The sequence below is a fragment of the Embiotoca jacksoni genome, unplaced genomic scaffold (assembly GCF_022577435.1).
Source record: "Embiotoca jacksoni isolate LCO1_2020_lvr unplaced genomic scaffold, fEmbJac1.0.p SCAF_15, whole genome shotgun sequence".
Taxonomy (NCBI): domain Eukaryota; kingdom Metazoa; phylum Chordata; class Actinopteri; family Embiotocidae; genus Embiotoca; species Embiotoca jacksoni.
Genome location: NW_027185285.1, coordinates 12,289,868 through 12,309,731, shown reverse-complemented (window position 1 = coordinate 12,309,731; position 19,864 = coordinate 12,289,868). Strand labels below are relative to the sequence as shown.

Here is a 19,864-nt window from a genome sequence, read left to right as displayed (position 1 = left end):
AAGTCCAGAACATTTCCTCTCACGGAGCTCTGAGAAATCCACTGTTAGTAAAACTAACTTCATTCATCCCAAAACGACTGCCACCATTTTAGATTACAAAATTTTAACACAAATGCAGTGGCAGATGCTAAAACTGGGAGGAATTATACTTTTCACTTTGTGTTGTTTATGTTCATAGTCAAATGTATCCTGTATTTTACATATCATTCATCTCACACTATTAAAGTAAAAGCCAACTCCTCCATACATTTCATTTTATTGATAATTGCAGGCCTTGTTTGGAGTGTTTGCTTCAAGCCACCTCCATGCAATCATTTTCTTGCTCGCAGCCACACTTATGTTAAAGAGATGTTCTTCGTTTGCCATCATTTTATCCCAGGTTTTCCAGGTATTGAACAAAAGAGCTATCAAATGCCATTACAGACATGTTCATAAACTCCTTAATAAAAGACAATTACATCATAATCAGACTTTTTTTAACTTTTACACTGAGAACAATCGTATAAAATTCATTTTTAGGTAAAAAAAAAAAAAGATTGTTGGATTTTCATCCACTAGAATCTGTCTGTGACTTTGAGTTGGTCATTTACACTTTGCTGCGGTATCAAAAAATGTGTTTAACTCACCTGATGAATATTTTATAGATTATATTCCTCACCTATCCTGATGAGCCGCCACATTAGTTCATATCTTATTACTGATTGGGCAGTGGCATGTTTGGATCTAGGTCAATTTTCTTCAAGTAATTTAGTTGAATGTCCACAATCCCAGATGGTATCGTATTTCAATTTGAAGCTGCCCCTAAACACTCTTGTTCAAAGTCAGTGACAAATACCTTTCGGTCAAAGTGTGCTTCTTTTTTTTCCAGTCTGTCTATTTATAGCGATCAAACCAGCCAAGAGTTGGTGTTTGATCCTGAGATAGGTCTTTGGTGTTCACAGCCGCTGGCATTTCACCATTGTTGAGTCACAGAGTAATCTGACAGCGAAGGTTAGGACCTGAATGAGGCTTAAAGGCTTACAGGAAACCTGAGTCCACCCTCCTCATCCTCCTGCCTCATCTTCTCCATCTGAAAGATACTCTCCCTTCATCCCGCTGTCTTCATTCTGTCAGTCATCTTTATATTTTACATCTATTTTTCATAAAATGGATAAATGTTTCCAGAGGCTTAGTCATGTTGACTAAATATTTTAACAGTTTTTAGTTGTACAAGTATAACTGGGGCGGCAGAGTTAGTCTGTTGGCAGTCCACCACTTTAGTCCATACTGAAATGTCTCAATGTCTCCTGGTTTGATTGACATAAAATTGATGCAGATATTTATTGTGATGACTTCCAAAGAGTTCATTGAAAAATTCTGTTCACAGATCATAATGTTGATTTTTATACTTTGGTTTATGGCCACAACTCATAACATTCCCATCAAATCAGCTTTGCTTTGTGTTTAGCTAAACTAAGATGGTGACTATGGTAAACACTACCTGCTAAACATCAGCATGTTAGCATTGCCACTGCATGTGAGCATGTTTGAGTGAGGACACTCGCATTTAATTGATAACATTAAAACCAAGTGAATTCCTTTTAACTAAACCAGTCTCAGTTTTCTGGTTTGTGTTCATGCTGGCTCACCGTCCTTAGCTCACTGCGACATTGATGGAACTGAGCCATCGTTAATTAATTATTTGTTTCACCTCTGCCAAGTTATCTACTGTGAAAATGGCCTATTAGCTGTGATTCTGTAAATGTTTGTGTCGTGACAGTGCAGTGGTGTGTAAAGTACCCAAAGTACACACTTGAGTAAAAGTACAGATTATCTCCCATTGACCTAAATTTAAAAGTTAAAGTCTCCTCTTAGAAAAATTACTTGAGTAAATGTCTTGAAGTAGGCCTGTCTGATATTTACTGTAGTCTACTTAAAAATCAAAAATATTTTTTTTATATAAATGTACCCAAATATTGAAAGTAAGAGTAAATGCTGTAAATAGAAAAGCGAGTGGTCAGAATTTTGAGAATTATGACGTTTATTCTTTGAAAGCAGCACTGTAACACTCGCTGAACTGCAGTCACTGTGGCAACAAGTGCAAATTAGGATTTATGTTATTCAGTTATCATGATATTGTTGCAATTCACCAGTATTTGCCATGCATGGGCTTGAGTGGAAATACAAACTAAACCTGAATGACATGGCTTTCAAGCTACAGGCACCACTGATAGCCAGACCTACTTGCAGGCAGTCTAAATGATCAGGTTAGTAATTATCTTCTGATTTGATTTTGTAGTGACAAAGTGACTACGATGCTTGGAATAAAAGTATATTTTTTATTTAGGTAATGTAATGGAGCAAGTGAAAACAGATGGGAATATATAAAACAACTCAAGTAAAGTTCAAGTCACAAAATATATATAATATATAGAGGTACTGATATATACTGATACGTATTATTACTTTGTTACATCACAGCGCTGCCAGAATGCACTCGATAAAGTATATGGTAAACATTTTGGTTCAGGCCCCCAGTGTGTGTGATGTATTGTGAGCAGTGCGTGAGTGCAACTATATTGTATCTGCAGAGCATGTGTGTGTTTGTGGCGGGTTTTCATTTCCCTGATTAATGTGTACACTCTAGCTGTCAGTCTGTAGTCTCTCTAGATGAGTCAGTGATCACATACAATCTCCATTGTAAGGTGTGTGTGTGTGTGTGTGTGTGTGTGTGTGTGTGTGTGTGTGTGTGTGTGTGTGTGTGTGTAGTCATTGTATGAGCCTGTTGGCTTCGCTCTGCTCAGGTGATCTCCTTTATTAGTCCCGTGTCGCTGAGTGCGTCTGCTGAAAGCATGTTGTCAGTGATTGGCACGCAGATGAAGAGACTCTCGCCTTCATCTCTCGCTCGCTCGCTCGCCCTCTCTCTGTTATCCCTCTATCTCTGTCCATCACCAGTTTCTCCCTATGACCATCTTTCTCTCTCATTTTTACCTGTCCACCTCTCCTTGACCTTCATGAACCTGTTGGCTTCCAACTCTCTCTTTCCTGTTATCATTTCTCCACTCCTCCTCTCTTTCATTCCCTGTGCCTCTTCTCGTTTTCGCTTCTTCTTAATCCCACTTTTCTCTGTTCGACATCTTTCAGCATTTATGTAATCTCCAGTTCAGTCATCAGCAGTTCACTGATGTACCGCTCTTTTTTGCCTCTGTCTCCTCCTTACGTTTTCCAAGCTCCCTCTCCTCTTTCTCCACCTTCTTCATCTCTGCCATCTGTGCTCTATTCATTGCCAGTTCATTCAGTCAACAGACCATGTCAGCCAGACAGCAGATGCATATCGCACATATCAAATAGATCTTTGTGTGTTTCTCTTTACCTGTTTGGTGACCAGCGATGTTCCCCGTATATGTGTGTGTGTGTGTGTGTGTGTGTGTGTGTGTGTGTGTGTGTGTGTGTGTGTGTGTGTGTGTGTGTGTGTGTGTGTGTATCTATCTCATGTGGAGGAAGAAACTTTTGAACTTTCCCCTGTGCCCACTCTCTGTCTTTATCCCCTTATCTCTGGCTACAGGTAGATGATACCAACAACTGCTGTTGTTGTTATTGCTGTGCAGCCTGCAGACAGTTTAGAGTTTTGTTGTGGTCACTGCCCCCGGGGATATGTGATACAGAATTCTGCTCAGATCCTATCTTAGGTCAAGACTATTAGTTCTTCCAACTCACTTAGCAGAAAGACAACTTGGAGGTGAATCTGTTAAGTATAACCGACATTAGTGCTCAAAATCCTCCTTCCGTTTTAGGTAACTTGAATAAAACAATCTATTTTCATGTAAATATGAAATGCCAATGTTAAACCAGCTATGAGAAAATGATGGCGTGCGCTGTTACTGTTATCCTACATCTGCTGTGTGGTGTCTGGCTGTTAACCCCTGACACCAGTCTGTATGTATAATACATTGGTTGGGGAGCAGGCCAGGGTGGGGTTGACCCTTTGTGATATATTTAGAGGAGCCTGCGATAAATGTTTTATCCATGCGGCGTAGGAAGAATACAGGGCAGTCATTAAACATTCATATCTGCCACTGAGATGACCTCCTGGAATATCAGCCTATCATCAATGAATTAACATCAGACCATCATCAATGAGCCAACATCAGGCCATTCTCAATGAATCTACAACTGCCATTTATGTAATTCACCTCACACCTGTAGCTCCATGTTACACAATGCATCTCTTCTGACAGGCCAGAAATGTAGTGTGTGTGTGTGTGTGTGTGTGTGTGTGTGTGTGTGTGTGTGTGTGTGTGTGTGTGTGTGTGTGTGTGTGTGTGTGTGTGTGTGTGTGTGTGTGTGTGTTTAATGGAGCATTAGACTATTCTCTACATTTTGGTTCAAGCCCCCAGTGTGTGTGATTTATTGTGAGCAGTGCGTGAGTGCAACTATATTGTATCTGCAGAGCATGCGTGTATTTGTGGCAGGTTTTCATTTCCCTGATTAATGTGTACACTCTAGCTGTCAGTCTGTAGTCTCTCTAGATGAGTCAGTAATCACATACAATCTCCATTATGAGGCATACCTGCTATGTGTGTGTGTGTGTGTGTGTGTGTGTGTGTGTGTGTGTGTGTGTGTGTGTGTGTGTGTGTGTGTGTGTGTGTGTGTGTGTGTGTGTGTTTAGTGGAGCAAGTACGCCAACCATGTGCAATGAAAAGGTTCATGCTTGTTGACTATTCTCTGTAGTTTTTCCTCATAGTTATTAAAGGGCAACCATCAATGATATTTCGAATGATGCTTAAAGGCCACTACAGGATCATGAAACAGACGGAGCAATTATAAGATCTTGGCATTATCAACAGGAACAAATGATCCACCCTTTCTTTTTTGTTCAGGCTCCATTATCTGAATCCTGCAGGGTGTGTTTAGATTTATGTTATCACAAAAGTGCTTAATTGTGTCAATTACCTTCTTAGAACAGTAAGTACAGTGAGTAAATATTTATCTTAAATCTTTGAACCAGCTTGACAAGCCCTAGACTGTGTCTTCTGCGTACATGTGTTACTGTAGATGTATGCATGAACTGTTGGATGCTTGTGTGAGGATAATGGCATGCATCACTCTCAGCCGTGTCCCATGCTGCTGCTGGTGTGTGTGTTTTGGCTCTGTGTGGCTTCGCCTCTCAGACACAGTTTAGCAACAGCTCAGCCAGCTTGCATTATTCATACAGAAGTGAACTAGCAGATAGTGTTACCCCGAGGCAGTATAGCAGGTACAGTAAGGTGCCCTTTGCAACTATAACTAGGGATACTCACTCTGATGCACACCCATACTCAAGACATACTGTACATATGCTCGTATGTGTGCACAGATACATTTGAGGATATGATGTGCCCTCGAGTTGAGGCAAACGGAGGTATGGACGTTTCAGTAACCACAGAGAGATGCAGAAGGTTGCAGGAGGTCACGAAGGCAAGCTGACGTGGATGTGGGAGGATACAACCACCAATACAACACACATGCACGCTCACTCTCAGACAAAGAGTAGGACTCCCCCGAACACCGAGACTCACACCAACGCATTCACGTCGGCTCTCCTTGTTGGGGGGGACATCCTGCCAGAGTCGGTGCGGTGGCCAAGATGAGGATTTACTGCCGGACTCACAGGATGAACTAACAATGGGAGACACACAAAGGACTACACAGACTCTGTCACTGGGATAGCAGGGTCTTTTATTCATTCTGTGACCCTGGAAAGTTACTTACAAACCTATAAAGAGGAAAAAGACCAGGAACCATGGTGGATGCTACATTTTTAAGGACTTCAGAGAAAAACTCAGTGAGCTAGAGGCAACAAGTGGGTAAAACTAAGAGACGCTGTTACCAGTAAGATTAATCTTTTCATATGAAACATTTAAAATTCAATAAGCATCTGCTGTTTTTTTTAATGTTTACACTCTTAGACAGATTTGTGTCTCTTTTTACACACAGACAACAGCTCTTTTGCTGAGGATTGACGACATACTGTAATGCGAGCAAGGACTGATGGCTGAGATTCCGACTCCATTACTAGATCGTGTTTTAAAAGACTGTGGTTTGTGTTTATCTCAGTGTGCATTATAGAACAACTGACTTGGGACATAGTGTGCTTCAGTGTGTGTTTGTGGGGTGTCACACGGACAAAACAAATGGAGGAAAAAGGAGACAGGAAAACAACTGGGGATGAGAGGATGTTGCTGCTGTTGGAACTGTTATTCCCAAGGCAACATATCAGCATTGACATTCATATTGCCCTGCTTTAGCACACTTTCGGGAACTTCCTCATCTTGTTTACAATGATTTGAGTAAGGATACATAATGCCACCTAAAAAAGGTGACTCAAAATCAGCTGCCAAGAAAGGCAAGTCGGAGGAGCCAAAGAAGGGTGGAAAGGATGATAAGAAGGGAGGAAAAGATGACAAGAAAGGGGGAAAAAAGGCAGAGGAGGCACCAGCTAAGGGGAAGGGGAAAGATGATGGAAAGAAGGGAAAGGGAAAGAAACCTGTCAGTGAGTCAGAGGAGGGGTCAGAGGAAGAAGAAGAGGAGATGCAGACTGAGGAAGAAGAGAAAGACAGCGAGGAAGAAGTAGTAATCAAAAAGCCAGCGAAAGGGAAAGCAGCTCTGAAAGGTGCATCCAAGGCCATGGCTGTGAAGGGTTTTAAGCCTCCTAAACATGCACCTCTATCGGATGATGATGGGGAAGAGAGGGGGAAGCCACAAGGGAAGAAAGGAATGGGTGCAGTAAACCTGAAAAAGATGAGTGATGTCCACATCAAGGGAGCCTCCAAGGCCATGATGGGCTTTGCTTCAGAGGGACAGAAGAAAAATGCTGGAGCAGGAAAACCACAGAAAGTAGATCTCACTTCAAAATCTAACCTCAAAGGAGCCTCCAAAGCCCTCTCAGGTCTCACAGGAAAATCCTCTCTTTTTAGCATGCCCTCTAAACAACAGCAGCCAGAGAAAGCAAAACCGAAGAGAAACCTTAAAAGCACCTCCCGTCTCTTCCTACGACTCTCAAAGAAAAAGAAACCCCCAGGTGGTAGTAAACCACTTTTAGGCACGAGCAAGCTTTTTTCTGGTTTTGGGGGAAAATCGCCCTCTGCTGACAAAAAGCCAGGTCTGTCTGGCTTCAGCTTGTTTAATAAAAAAGATGACACTGCAAAACAAACCACAACTCCGAAAAAGACAATAAATCTATCCCGTTTGGATGGTAAGGGAAAAATGGCAACAGATGCAAAGGGACTGGGAGGCAAGTTCAAAGGCATGTTTGAGAAAAAGAAAAACGGGGGGTTTAAATCTAAAGGCTGGATGATAGGAAGGATAGCTGCAGCATCCAACTGGTTGACTGGGAGGTTCCTGACTTCTAAGGGCCAAGGTCGGCTTGGGGAAAGGGCAGGAGGACGGGGGCAAAAGAGACTGTCATTTGCTAACAGGGACACGAGGGGGAGACAAACACATTATTACAATGGAGGCTATGAGTATGATGATGATGAGTATGGATATGAGGACGATTACCATGACAGGAGACCTAGAGGCTTTCTAAGACAACCAATGACCGATGACCCTTATGGAGAGGAAATTGATTACTATGATGACGAAGAGTGGGAAGATGAATATGGTTACTATGATGATGAGGGCAACTTTTATTACGATGATGACCTGTACTATGATGATGATGTGGATTACTACGGTTACCCTTATGACTACTATGATGATGAGTATGAAGATTACTATGACGATGATGAAGGTGTGGAGTATTACTACGGTGAAGATGGAATACTGTATGCAATTGAGCCAGAGCCATACGTTTACTATGGTGATAATGTGGATGGTTTCTATGACCCATATGACCCTGAGCTGTATGAAGATTACTTTGACCCCAATATGTATTCTAACTATGGCATTTCAGACTCATATGGCATGATGGTTGGAGGGTATGGTGTTGTTTCAGGCCTGTATAATGACCCAGTGATTGGATATACACAGCCTGCTCCTATTTATAACCCCTATCAGCAACCTGTCTTTATGGATGGAGGGTTGGATCCAGCTGCGATAGGACAGCTATATGGACAGGAACAGCTGTCTTATCCTCAAGCTGAGCCATTTTCAGCAGAGCAATTCAGGGTCCCCAGGCCCCAGGTTAGGCTTTTTGGAAAAGACAGACTCGAGGTGGAATCCCTGCCACCTCCTCTTTATTCTCATCCCTCCTCCCCAGTATTTCCCCCTCCCTCCCCATCCATTGCCCTCAACAATCTGGAAATGATGTCAGATATACAATATGAGCAACCCATCCCCACATACCTTCCAGCACAGCCCCTTTACCCCAATGTCATGAACCAACAACATGCCCCCGTTCTTCTTCAACACGCCTCCTCACCAACACCAATGAGCTATCAACAGGAGCACTTCCTTCTCCCTCAGTCTACTCACTCTCCTCTCTTTGTTTCACCAAGTCATCTGTCCCCATCTCCCCAACTACCTCAATTCCCCTCCCAGGTCTACCAAGTACCCCTGCCACAAGACACACAAATATTCCAGATGGGGCAAATGGCCCCAGTGGTCCCACCAATGCAGCCACTGATGCCTCAAATGATGTATTCACCGCTGCATTCACCAGTGACCTCACCCAGGCCAGTGCGACGAATGAGTCCCCTTCCATCCCCACAGCTATCACTGAGGCAAGGTTCAGCTAGGGCAATGGCGCCTCCTTCACCCCGCCTCCCACCACATCACATGGGCTTCCAAAATGGCATCCAGTCAGACCCCCGCCTCTCCCCTCACTTACATAGGCGAGGGCTGACTCACAGGGCCTCAATGGCAAGCCAAAAGCAGATTTCCCCAGTTGACAGGCGGAGACCACCCAGCCCACCTTCTTCTCCGCCACACCAGAGGAGAGGGATGTCAAAAAGACCTCAGCCATCCCAAATGAGAGGAAAGGGAGGGCCTGGGTTGCGCAGGGCTCCCTCATCTGTCCGACCCCAATCCCAGCTTTCTAGTCCCCTAGCTTCACCTCTGGGATCAATGAGGAAGAGAGCAAGCCCACCACCTTCCCCAAGACTTTCTTTCAGACAGCAACCCCCTCCAGATGCAGTGCCTCTGCCATCTACCAGACCACATTTGTTCAAAGGAAGAAAACAAACATCCAAGATGAGACGTTCCCCCTCCCCTCCTTTACCATCCCCACAAAGGCGAAGCCCACCCCAACCAGAAAGATCTCACTCCCCTCCACAAGCCTTCCGCCCCACCTCTCCCCACCGTCCTCCCTCTCCATCACCATCACGTGTCACCAGTCGACCCCTCCCCAGCCGCTCCTCTACTCGCAGGCTGAGAGGTGGTGGTGGAGGTCGAAGTCATGTGCCTATGGGGGCTGTGAAACCCTCCCCAGCTAACCCCTACTTACATAGACGTAGTAGACACGGGCCCCCTGTCACTCAGCACGTAGCCCCATTCAGGTCGTCGATCCATAGTGGCCCTGGCACTCCCTCAGGACCAATAGGGGCTGCAACAGGAACACCCATACTGGCCAGGGCAGGCTCCAGGCCAGCAGGGTTAAGGGAGTCCAATCGAATGGGTGCTCCCCAAGGAGGCTACCATAGACCTGTAGGTAGGGGGCAACCGCTAGTTCGAATGCCCAGAAACCAGACCTCTCTGCAGTCTAGGCAGTCCTTCAGAGGACCTCCTCCAGGGCCTCCTGTTACTCCACATCCTTCTTTGAAACAGAGTGGCCCTCTTTCTCCCCAGCCATCAGTGCGTAGGCTGCAGAGTAGACCTCCATCTCCTCTGCCCTCCCGTTCCGCCTCTCCGATGCACCTTCTATCTCATCCACCCTCTCCCTTGCCCTACAGGTCAATGAGTCCCCAGAGTCTAGGGCCAGCATCTTTTCAACCTCCAATGCCTCACCCCTATCTTCCTCTTGCTACTCTCCCAGCATCACACAGTATCAACCAGTATAACTACACAATGATGGAGCCAGGCCCATCCCCAATGCTTACAAATGCCTTACCAAACCCTCAGTTTGGAGGAGATCCCTTTGCGTCCTCTGCTCTTCCTTCCTCTATTCCTTACTCCAACAGTGCTTACACTCCTCCTTTACAAAGACCCACCTTCCCCCAAACACAGCAGGAAGTCTACCCCCAAAACCTCCCTCAACATGCACCCTTATCACCTAATCTGGGACACACACTTCGGAACCCTTATCTGCATAATGTCAGCAACACTGTACCTTTACAGAGAAGTCCTTCACCCATACCAATTGGGCAGGGAGAGATATTAGCTAATGTACAGGCAGACCAGATTGTGAGCCCGCATGCCAATCTTGGTCTATCTAATGCTTTGATGCAGAACTCACGGCTACGCAGTGCCTCCTACACATCTCCTCTCCAACGCAATGCCAATCTCTATACAACCGTCCTCTCCCCCCCTGAGGCAACAGCCCCTCTTGCCCCCTCTGTATTCTCCTCCTCACAGTTGTCTTCTGCTATGCTTTCCTCTCAGCTACGTAATGCTTCTTTTGCTTCACCCTTTCAACAGCACTTCTCCCCCACATCATCTGCTTTGCCTGCCCCTTCTCCTACCACACCTCAACAAGGGGGTGTCAAAGGTACCTCGTCAATATTTTCTGGTGGACTGCGAACTTCCCAAATCCAGGGATCCATGTTTAAGCTACCTAGTGGCACTTTGACCATGTCTCAGGGCCCTGTTGAGACTCCAGTGACCACTGATGGTGGTGGTGAACTTCGTGGTGGTGGGATGCTGTCATCCTCTGCACTCTCCAATGCCCTGCAGAACCCAAGTCTACGTCAGGCCACCTACCGACTACCTGATGGGTCACTGATCACCAGAAATGAACCTGCTGGTCCAGCACCCCTCTCTTCACCCATGCTATCATCTGCCTTGCTCAATCCCAATTTGCGACAGGCCACATATCGTTTGCCTGATGGTAGTCTTGTAACTAGAACAGAGCCCACACCTGCACCCGCCGCTTCCTCATCTATGCTTTCCTCTGCACTGTTGAACCCCAATGTACGTAAAGCCACATACAGGCTACCAGATGGTACTTTGGTTACAAGAAATGAGCCAGCACCTGAGCCTGTCATCGCCTCCTCTACTATGCTCTCCTCTGCTCTTCTCAATGCTAATGTTCGTAAGGCCTCTTATCGATTACCGGATGGTTCAATTCTCACACATCCAGTAGATGACACACAGAGTGCTGAGAGTGCACTATCATCACCAGGTCTGTCAAGCGCCTTGATGAATGCTAATCTACGTAAGGCAAAGTTTCAGCTTCCAGAAGGATCATCACTATTGTCACGGAACCAAGCTCAAGCCTCCTCCTCTGCCTCCCCCAGTCCTCTCCTTTCCGGTGCCTTGCTTAACAAAGGCATCCGTGGTGCCTCTTACAATCTCCCAAACACATCATTACTGAGGCAGCCTGGGTCTGCAGAAACCTCTGAGCCACGCTCCCTTGACCTTTCCAACGCTCTCCGCAACCAAAACGTTCGATCTGCTACTTACCGTTTACCAGACGGAACGCTCATGAGGACCTCTCAGCCTACTTCTGCATCCCGATCCCTCGACCTGTCAAATGCTTTATCAAAGAACCCTAACCTTCGTGGCGCAAATTACCGTCTCCCTGATGGTAATATTATGTCACGACTTGGTGCCCCTAAGACCCCAGAACCTCGCTCACTTAACCTCTCTGGTGCTCTGCAAAACCCTAACCTTCGTGGGGCCTCTCTTCGCCTACCCTCCTATGCTGTAGTATCACCTCAGGTGCAGGGGTCTGGCCCTGAACAGCACTGGGCACAGGGTTCTGGAGTTGAAAGCTTTGGAATGCAGCAAGGTTCAGATGTGTGGGGGGCAGAGAGAGTTCTACCTCATGGGACAGTGCAAAACCTCAATAGGTGGTCCATGTATAGAGATGGGGAGCTGCTGGACCCCCACAGTCTGATGGGACAGGGACACTTTGGGGATGAACCAGGGCAATGGAATCTCAGCAGGGAGGGGGAACCACAAGGGCACTGGTTTGACAAGGTAATAGTTCTTTAATTATATGACATCATATATCTTAAGTAGCTACGATAGTTAAAGTTGACAAGAGTTTAAACTGTAATCTTGTAAAGTTTATATTTTTATTCAATATAAACTTTATATTGTCATCTCCTGTAATCCTCTGTACCTAGTTTAACATTAGAGTGAAAAACTGGCACAAGTTATCATGGATGTATTGATGGCTTTCAAACGAGCAGAATGTTTTACATTTTGCCACAATGAGCAAATGTGGTAAAATTTGTAAAACACTCGGCGGGTTATATGTCAGCTTTGGAAATAGAGAAGACAGAGAATCATCATTCCTTTGTGAGTGAATACGTGCACGCATTTATGAATTAATTCATTGAGGCCTTTGTATTTGCCTCATTTCTGAGTGTGTGTCCATGTTATAGATGTATTTAATCAGAAGCCAGCCCACCATAGCTCAGCGGGAGCAAAGAGAGGAAGATGGTGTGGAAGACATGACACAATTAGAGTAAGTAAAAAAACAATCATCTACCGTTACTCAGACTTACAAAACCAGTAAAAGGCACTCCACCAAATGAAAAATGTCTCCTATTTGGCTATTCAGGATCTGTAGGTATTTCAGTCGTATTTGTGATTATCAAATTAAAATGCCTGAAAATGGCTCTCCAGTGCACTCAATATATGACAAGTCATATGAGTGACTTCTACAAGCTGAAAGTGTATTACCTAGTGGTGGAACAGCTAAAAATGATCAAGGGAATGGGGGAAGTCTATTGTGAGGAAAGGCCAGCTCAAATATGCAAATATTTTAGTGGGGTTAGTGCGTCTTTGAACTGCTCTGCAACAACCTTAAAGCTCTTTCTCATTGCTTCTGTCCAGGGAGATGCATGAAGGGGTTGTTCTGCTGAACATGAGGACAAGGTTTGAGAGGGAGCTTATTTATGTAAGTATCCCAACAATACTCACATCAAACGCACATATCTAAACGCAAATCAGTGTACTGTAAATTTGTGTCGGAGTTTACAAATTGATCTGTTCATCTCTTCATGTGACCTTCATTTTTTTCTTTTCTTCTCTCCCTTGTCATTCTTTTTGTGCAGACATACATAGGTAGCATTCTGGTGTCTGTGAACCCCTATAAGATGTACAACATCTATGGGACAGACTTGGTGCTGCTGTACAAGGGTCGCGCTCTAGGAGAGAACCCTCCGTAAGTCCTGTTCACTCTTACACTAACAGTAACTAACTAACTTCAGTAAACTGAAAATAAACTGAAAGTTAGAATGATAAGATGGGAACCTGGTAGGATAATACTTTGGTGTTAACTACTGTTATCTTATAAGAGGTCTGATAGCTTGTCCCATGAACATGTTCTCCTGCAGGCATTTGTTTGCTATAGCAAACGCTGCTTATTCCAAAATGATGGATGCCAAACACAACCAGGTGATAATAATCAGGTAAGAGACTGACTCTCATTTACCATCACTGCTCGTTTGTATTTTACTCTTTTAATTGTATTGAACACTATGTGCTACATGTTTACAGTTGATCATTCATTACACTGTATTTTTAACATCTAAATCTTACAAAGTGCTGCTTTAAGTTTCATTTGGTGTGTCATCAGTAACCTTTCAAGGTCTTTTACATTGTTTAACCTTGGTGTACACAATGTCCATGAAACTTCTTGGACAGTCAGGTTTCCATCAGCAGTTGGATAAGTGTTTGTAAATTCATGAGTGTCTGTCTGTGGTTTACTGGCCACCAAACTTAAGACACGGCCATCCCTCACTTCTCTCGCCCTGCCTCTATCCATCACAGGGGCCTCGCTCCATGTCAAAACTGATCTCTTGGAGGAACAAACACACTCACCTCGATAAATTTACGTTTAACAACAACTAGCATCCAGTGGCTTGCCGTCAGATGTGAAAACATACACTCATGTAGTCACAGACCCGCACGAGTGCTTTTAGACATGACCAGAAAACATCGTAAAATACACGCACACACACACACACACACACACGTACACGCGCACAGACGCTGACACACCTGGAACACTCTAGCCGTACTCGGAAGGAGACACCTGTAAGGAAAGCCCAGCCAGGTCTGGGCCAGCAGCAGATTATGTTTCAGAGGAGTGTGTGTCGGAGTGCACGTGTGTGGACCGTGTGTGTGTGTGTGTGTGTGTGTGTGTGTGTGTGTGTGTATGTGTGTGTGTGTGTGTGTGTGTGTCAGTGAGTGCGTGCGTGTTCAGGGATAACTGAGGTCTGGTGTACAATGACCAATAATGGCCCGGTTTTTAGCTAACCAACCTGTGAGCTGAAACCTTATGCTGGAATGTGGTAAAGGTGCCGGTGTCCCTAAACACACACACGCACACACAACTCTGCCCCCCTTTCACCAGGCTTACATAATGGTGGTACTTAGTGCTAAGTTGTTGGCAGTGGGAAAGTGCTGGACGTGTGTGTAAGACTGTTTCAGGTGGTTTAACGCAAAAGTGGAATTGAGGCCGTGCCGAATGCAAGATTAACTGGGTCTTACATCACTTAGTCAATTAAGGCAAACACTCCACGAGAACCAGGAGGAGGTGAGAAGGATCGAATAATAGACGCTCTACGTCACAGATAAAAGTCATCCGTAGTGGTGCTCAAAGTGCGGATAATGTTCTCAGTTGGTGAACCTTTACTGCTATCGAAACTGATGCTGGATTTTCCACTTCTTCACTATTAGGAAACTGGATTCTTGCACTTTTGCAGCCCCATACGCAAACTGGGGAAGTTAATTCTGCCGACCATTAAAGAATACAAAGCATGTAATCAAGGAATCTAAGAAAAATGAGCAAAAAAAGTGTCTTTTCCACTGTTCACTTTTGAGATTTTCTATTCATTCCATTTGGTAGGACTTTTCTGTTTGATCTAGAAAACGTGGCTAGATGGACAAAATAGTTCATTTCATTTCATCATGTCAGGGTTTCAAAAGCACTGTTAATTACTCATAGTTTACAATTTCCATGTATGTCTGACATGCAAATAAAAAACCCTGTGACCTCTCCAGGTCAGCTGAGGGGAAAAGCTGGGAAAATGCATTATATGTGATAGTCATATTGATGGGTGTTACCTGTGAACAGTGAATATGTGTTGCTATGTTTCAGTGGGGAGAGTGGGTCCGGAAAAACAGAGGCCACCAAACTCGTCCTTCGCTACCTAGCAGCAATACATCACAAATCTAATCTGGCGCAACAGGTAAGCACACACAACCCGACGTGCACAAACTGCTGCCATCAGTGTTGGATATTTGCTGGTTGACGCACACACACACACACACACACACACACACACACACACACCTGTTGACAACTAATGCATTTGTTCACCTGTTTTCTCTGTCTCTGCGTCTCCGGTGACCTTCCTTGGATGCAGATTGAGGTAGTGCGGTTCCCTGCATGCCTTGTGCTTTACATTTTTACAACTCATCCTCACATTTGGCAATAGGAATTAGCAGGTTGCTGTGTTTTGCTGTGGTGTTTTGTAATATTCCTTTGAGATTTTGTGTTTTTCTTGTATATTTCTTAATGATTCATCTTAACCAGGCTTCAGTTCATCTTTAATTTGACTAAGATTGACACTGAAACCAGTAGCGCTTTGCATATTAATTGTTTTTCGATATATTACATAAAATCATATATTGAAAACAATGGATGTGTTTGCAATAGTTGTTTTCTGCGTCAAACAGCGGTAGTAAAATGGCTGCCGTTACTGTTCCAGCACCATATTTTCAGCGTGTTTGTCACCCACCTGGTAAGCTTGTTGAGTTACTGTGTGTTTGAACGCCTGGTAGATACTCGAGGCAGCTCCTCTGCTGGAATCTTTTGGAAATGCCAAAACTGTGCGGAATGATAATTCCAGTCGCTTCGGGAAATACATCGAGGTCTTTCTGGAGGAGTGAGTTTCAAAAAAAATCTGCATGATTTACAAGTTTATTTTCTGTTCTTATCTCACTCCAACTCCTCTTTAATTCTACTCATGCTTTTGTGTTTCGTCTGTTTCCGTGTTTGTCCAGTGGTGTGATCAGCGGTGCCATAACCTCTCAGTATCTACTTGAAAAGTCCCGTATTGTCTTCCAGGTGAGACATGCAGACACATGGACAACATGACATCTTAATATCTTATTGTTTCATGTGTATGGAAGTGCTGAGATAAATATGCGTGTCCACTTCAGGCCAAAGATGAGAGGAACTATCACATCTTCTACGAGATGCTGGCAGGTCTTCCTTCACAGCAGAAGCAGGCTTTCTATCTACAAGAAGCAGAAACCTACTATTACCTCAACCAGGTCGAGGACAGTACAGCATGATATCCGTTTTTCAGGATGGCTGCTCAGATCAAGATACAGATTATATTTACCTCTTCAGTACAAACTGATGTGTCCTCTCTCCACACAGGGAGGGGATTGTGGGATAATAGGAAAGAATGACAGAGAGGATTTCCTACGTCTGCTGTCTGCCATGGAAATCCTTCACTTCACCCCAGATGACCAATCAGCCATCTTTAGAGTCCTCTCTTCCATTCTGCACCTGGGCAACGTCTACTTTCAAAGATATGAGGTTATATTTCCAAAGTGATCTTTCTTCATGTTATCAATATTATATTTACTTTCTTCTTGTTCTTTTATCAAATTTCTTTGAAGGTGCTTGTGTCAAATTGTTTTTGTGTCTTTTTTATGCACTAAAGACCGTTATGAGAGAACATTTTTCACACTAAAAAGTATTTCAATGGAAAAGTGCAATAGACCTCTATGTAGCGCTACATACAGAAGTCTCCTGTCCCGTGTTAATAGTGGCAGTGAAGGAGTTGTGTATCTATAGCTATGCTGTGGATCTAAGCCAAACCCACCAGAAGAAACTCTTGTCTCATCTATCAGTGGAGATCTGCCCACCATGTCTAATTCTATTCGCAACAAAAGGTTTTTGACTCGCAATCAACAGTTTTTATCTGAGAGAGGTCTGATTTGCAATACAATGTTTTTGTGATACAATAAAGAGGTGGACATCTTTAAAAAAATTAAAGTCTCAAGTCTGTGACCGAAACCACCTTAACTGTAACGGATCATTTGTTTCCAATCCAGATAATTTTATTCTCAGTTCATATGTTGTACTCACTAATTTGGGTTTTAATTGCAAGTGTGAAAAATTTGCTTTCAAAACGGTCTTTTATTATTGCATAAAAAAGACACAAAAACAATTTCATAGCTTGTAAATTCACACTGAATCTGAAGTTTCATGTTTATCCATATTATTTTTGTTATTGATGTTACCTAATTGGAGACAATTTAGGAAATTAAAATGACAGATACCTCTGTTTTTAATTCATGTACAGCATATATTTGTGGCGTATATATTGGTGAGCGACAGATCAAGTCAATTTTCTTTATTCCTCTCTGTTGCACTGCAGGCTGATGGCCAGGAGGTGGCGTCAGTGGTGAGCGCTCAGGAGATCAGAGTGGTGGCGGAGCTGCTGCAGATCTCACCAGAGGGACTACAGAAAGCCATCACCTACAAAGTCACTGTCAGTATCAAAGTGTGTTCAGTGTGTATGTGTGTCAGTGTTTTGGGGTCTCTGTAAAACAAACATTTTCTTCATTGTCTGCTTGAAAACGACATGCTAGAGATTATAATCTGCGTTACTCCAGGACCGGCTGGTTATTTAATATGTTGTCAGTCACTCTCGTTACACTTACAGCTGAGTTTGACCAAACGTTGACAGGTAGGTGACACGGCAGTAGTACGCCAGCGTTTCTGTCTTGCTTACACACGTGTGGTTACATTAAAGGCATTGTACTAACCCCAGTGTCACTTACGCAGACACAAAGGAGACACGTGTTAATGCCACACAGAGTGAAAGAAAGAAAAGACAAGAAAGAGGCAAACGGCTGGAACTGATGTGATCGCATGTTTTTCTTATCTTTCTCTGGTAGATTTTTCGAGCCTAACTGATTATTTTTTATTGACTTTTGGTTTGTGGGATGTGAAGTAAAGGGTTGTGTTACCTTTCATAAGTAATCATCCATGTGTCCCCTGTTACATTTACTGTAATGTCTCATGTTTCTCAGCTTTGGTAAGCCAGTAGCATTTTATTTGGCTCCTGGAGAATTGTAGAGCAAAATATAATTCCAACATACCATCTTATTTTTCAAGAGGAGATTTTTTTTTTTTGCACGCATGCAATATGAATAGTTTAATAGCGGACCTATTGTGTTTTAGTTTAATTTAGGAATACCTTAGTGACTAAGCAGCAGCCTCTTTACAAAATCTAAGCCACCAGAAACAATCTGCTTCAGTTGAAAGTAAAAGAACAAAACAAAGTGTGATGACAACAGTCTGTAAACCTGGAGATGCTTCAACATTTGTAAATGAGCTGCACAACTATTTATTAAAAATAGTTTTGGCATAGGCAGACTTCACTGTTGATGTAGTCCGAGGGTGGGACAGATCATAGCAGTGTGCACTGCATGAGTGTCTCAACCTGCCCAATAAGTAAACCATCTGTTTAAAGGTCCCATACTTCATATTTTCCCCTCTGATATGGATATTAAGACTTTGCAGTCTTGATATCCATAATAAGATACTTATTTCTTGACATAGTTCTACATCTCCTCCCTTAAGCTTCTTTCTGGAGCTCTGGGCTTTTTTTTGTCGATGTCTTTAAGGCACATTAATATTATTGACCCTCTCTTCTGATTTGATGACTCTTTTCTGACTGATGACTCACATTCAGGCAAACCACAAGTTGTCTTTCATCTTGTAGCTTGCTAGCTGAACAACAGACTAGAGGTTGGACAATGGGCCGTGCTGAGTGTGGACATTAGTTTGGGTTTGTGACATCATAAACTCACTGTGGCCTCACAAATTTGAAATATATTTTCTTTAAAAACAATACAGGCCTGAACTATAAAGTTTTACAAATTGTAATTTTGTGATCTAATTCCTGCCATGAATTTAGTATTGCTGATTTTCATAGAAATGTCCCCTTTTCTCAAAATTAGTTTTTATTTTTAAAATCAAAATTGAAGATAGTTTGTCTTGTCTTCAAGACTGTGAGGAGTCAATCTACTTTGACTTTTTAGTAAACTGTCTATTTTACTGATAACTTCATGGATTTGGATTTCAGTTTTTATGGCGTGTTTTATCTCTAACCTCTGACCTCCTGCTCTGCTATCATCCGATCATTCATTCATTATGTTTTGACGGACAAATCTGAGATCATGTAGCTGCTGTGATTCATGGCCTGACTCTATTTCTATTTGTAACACAATCACTTCATGAATCAGTTACTATCAACTACTCATTATGTAACTACAGGTATGACTCTAATCGGTCAACATTGAATATTGGGTGTATCACTTACACTCTACACACATATCTACATGCAGACGAGCGTGAAATGCATGCTTACAGGCACACATACAGTACACATACAGTACACATATATAAAATAACACACAATATTTACACGCATACTATTGAGTTATATGCTATTTTGTAAAGTAATGCTTCCCGCTGTGGAAGCATCTCTTGAATCCCTTTACTTGCAGTTTGTCATCGTGGATAGTTTACATTTATATAAATGAGTGCAGTGCCCGTTCAGAAGCGTTTGCCAGTATGACTTTATAAAATTAAATTATGTTAAATGTTCTTGTTTGCTTCAGGCAGAGTCTGATAGACGTTTGAAACGACACAAAAAAAAAAGACATGACTGCATCCTCCCTGCCATTTATTCTTCACTCACCCGTTATCCTCTTTAGGCACCAGTGCAGCAACACATTCATGTGATCTGCATCATACAGT

At 43.3% G+C, this 19,864-nt stretch overlaps 1 protein-coding gene across 1 annotated transcript in view; it reads left to right on the top strand.

Moving 5' to 3' along the window:
* Nucleotides 1–7,353: 7,353 nt before the first annotated feature.
* myo15aa (myosin XVAa) overlaps nt 7,354–19,864 on the top strand; it is a 40,318-nt gene continuing 27,807 nt past the window's right edge. The window contains exons 1-11 of the mRNA XM_069149669.1: nt 7,354–7,621; nt 12,447–12,529; nt 12,901–12,964; nt 13,122–13,231; nt 13,404–13,478; nt 15,173–15,263; nt 15,859–15,962; nt 16,081–16,144; nt 16,240–16,353; nt 16,463–16,624; nt 17,472–17,585. Coding sequence (XP_069005770.1) covers nt 7,562–7,621; nt 12,447–12,529; nt 12,901–12,964; nt 13,122–13,231; nt 13,404–13,478; nt 15,173–15,263; nt 15,859–15,962; nt 16,081–16,144; nt 16,240–16,353; nt 16,463–16,624; nt 17,472–17,585 — 1,041 coding nt within the window. The 5' untranslated portion in view covers nt 7,354–7,561. The remainder of the gene's footprint in view (nt 7,622–12,446; nt 12,530–12,900; nt 12,965–13,121; nt 13,232–13,403; nt 13,479–15,172; nt 15,264–15,858; nt 15,963–16,080; nt 16,145–16,239; nt 16,354–16,462; nt 16,625–17,471; nt 17,586–19,864) is intronic.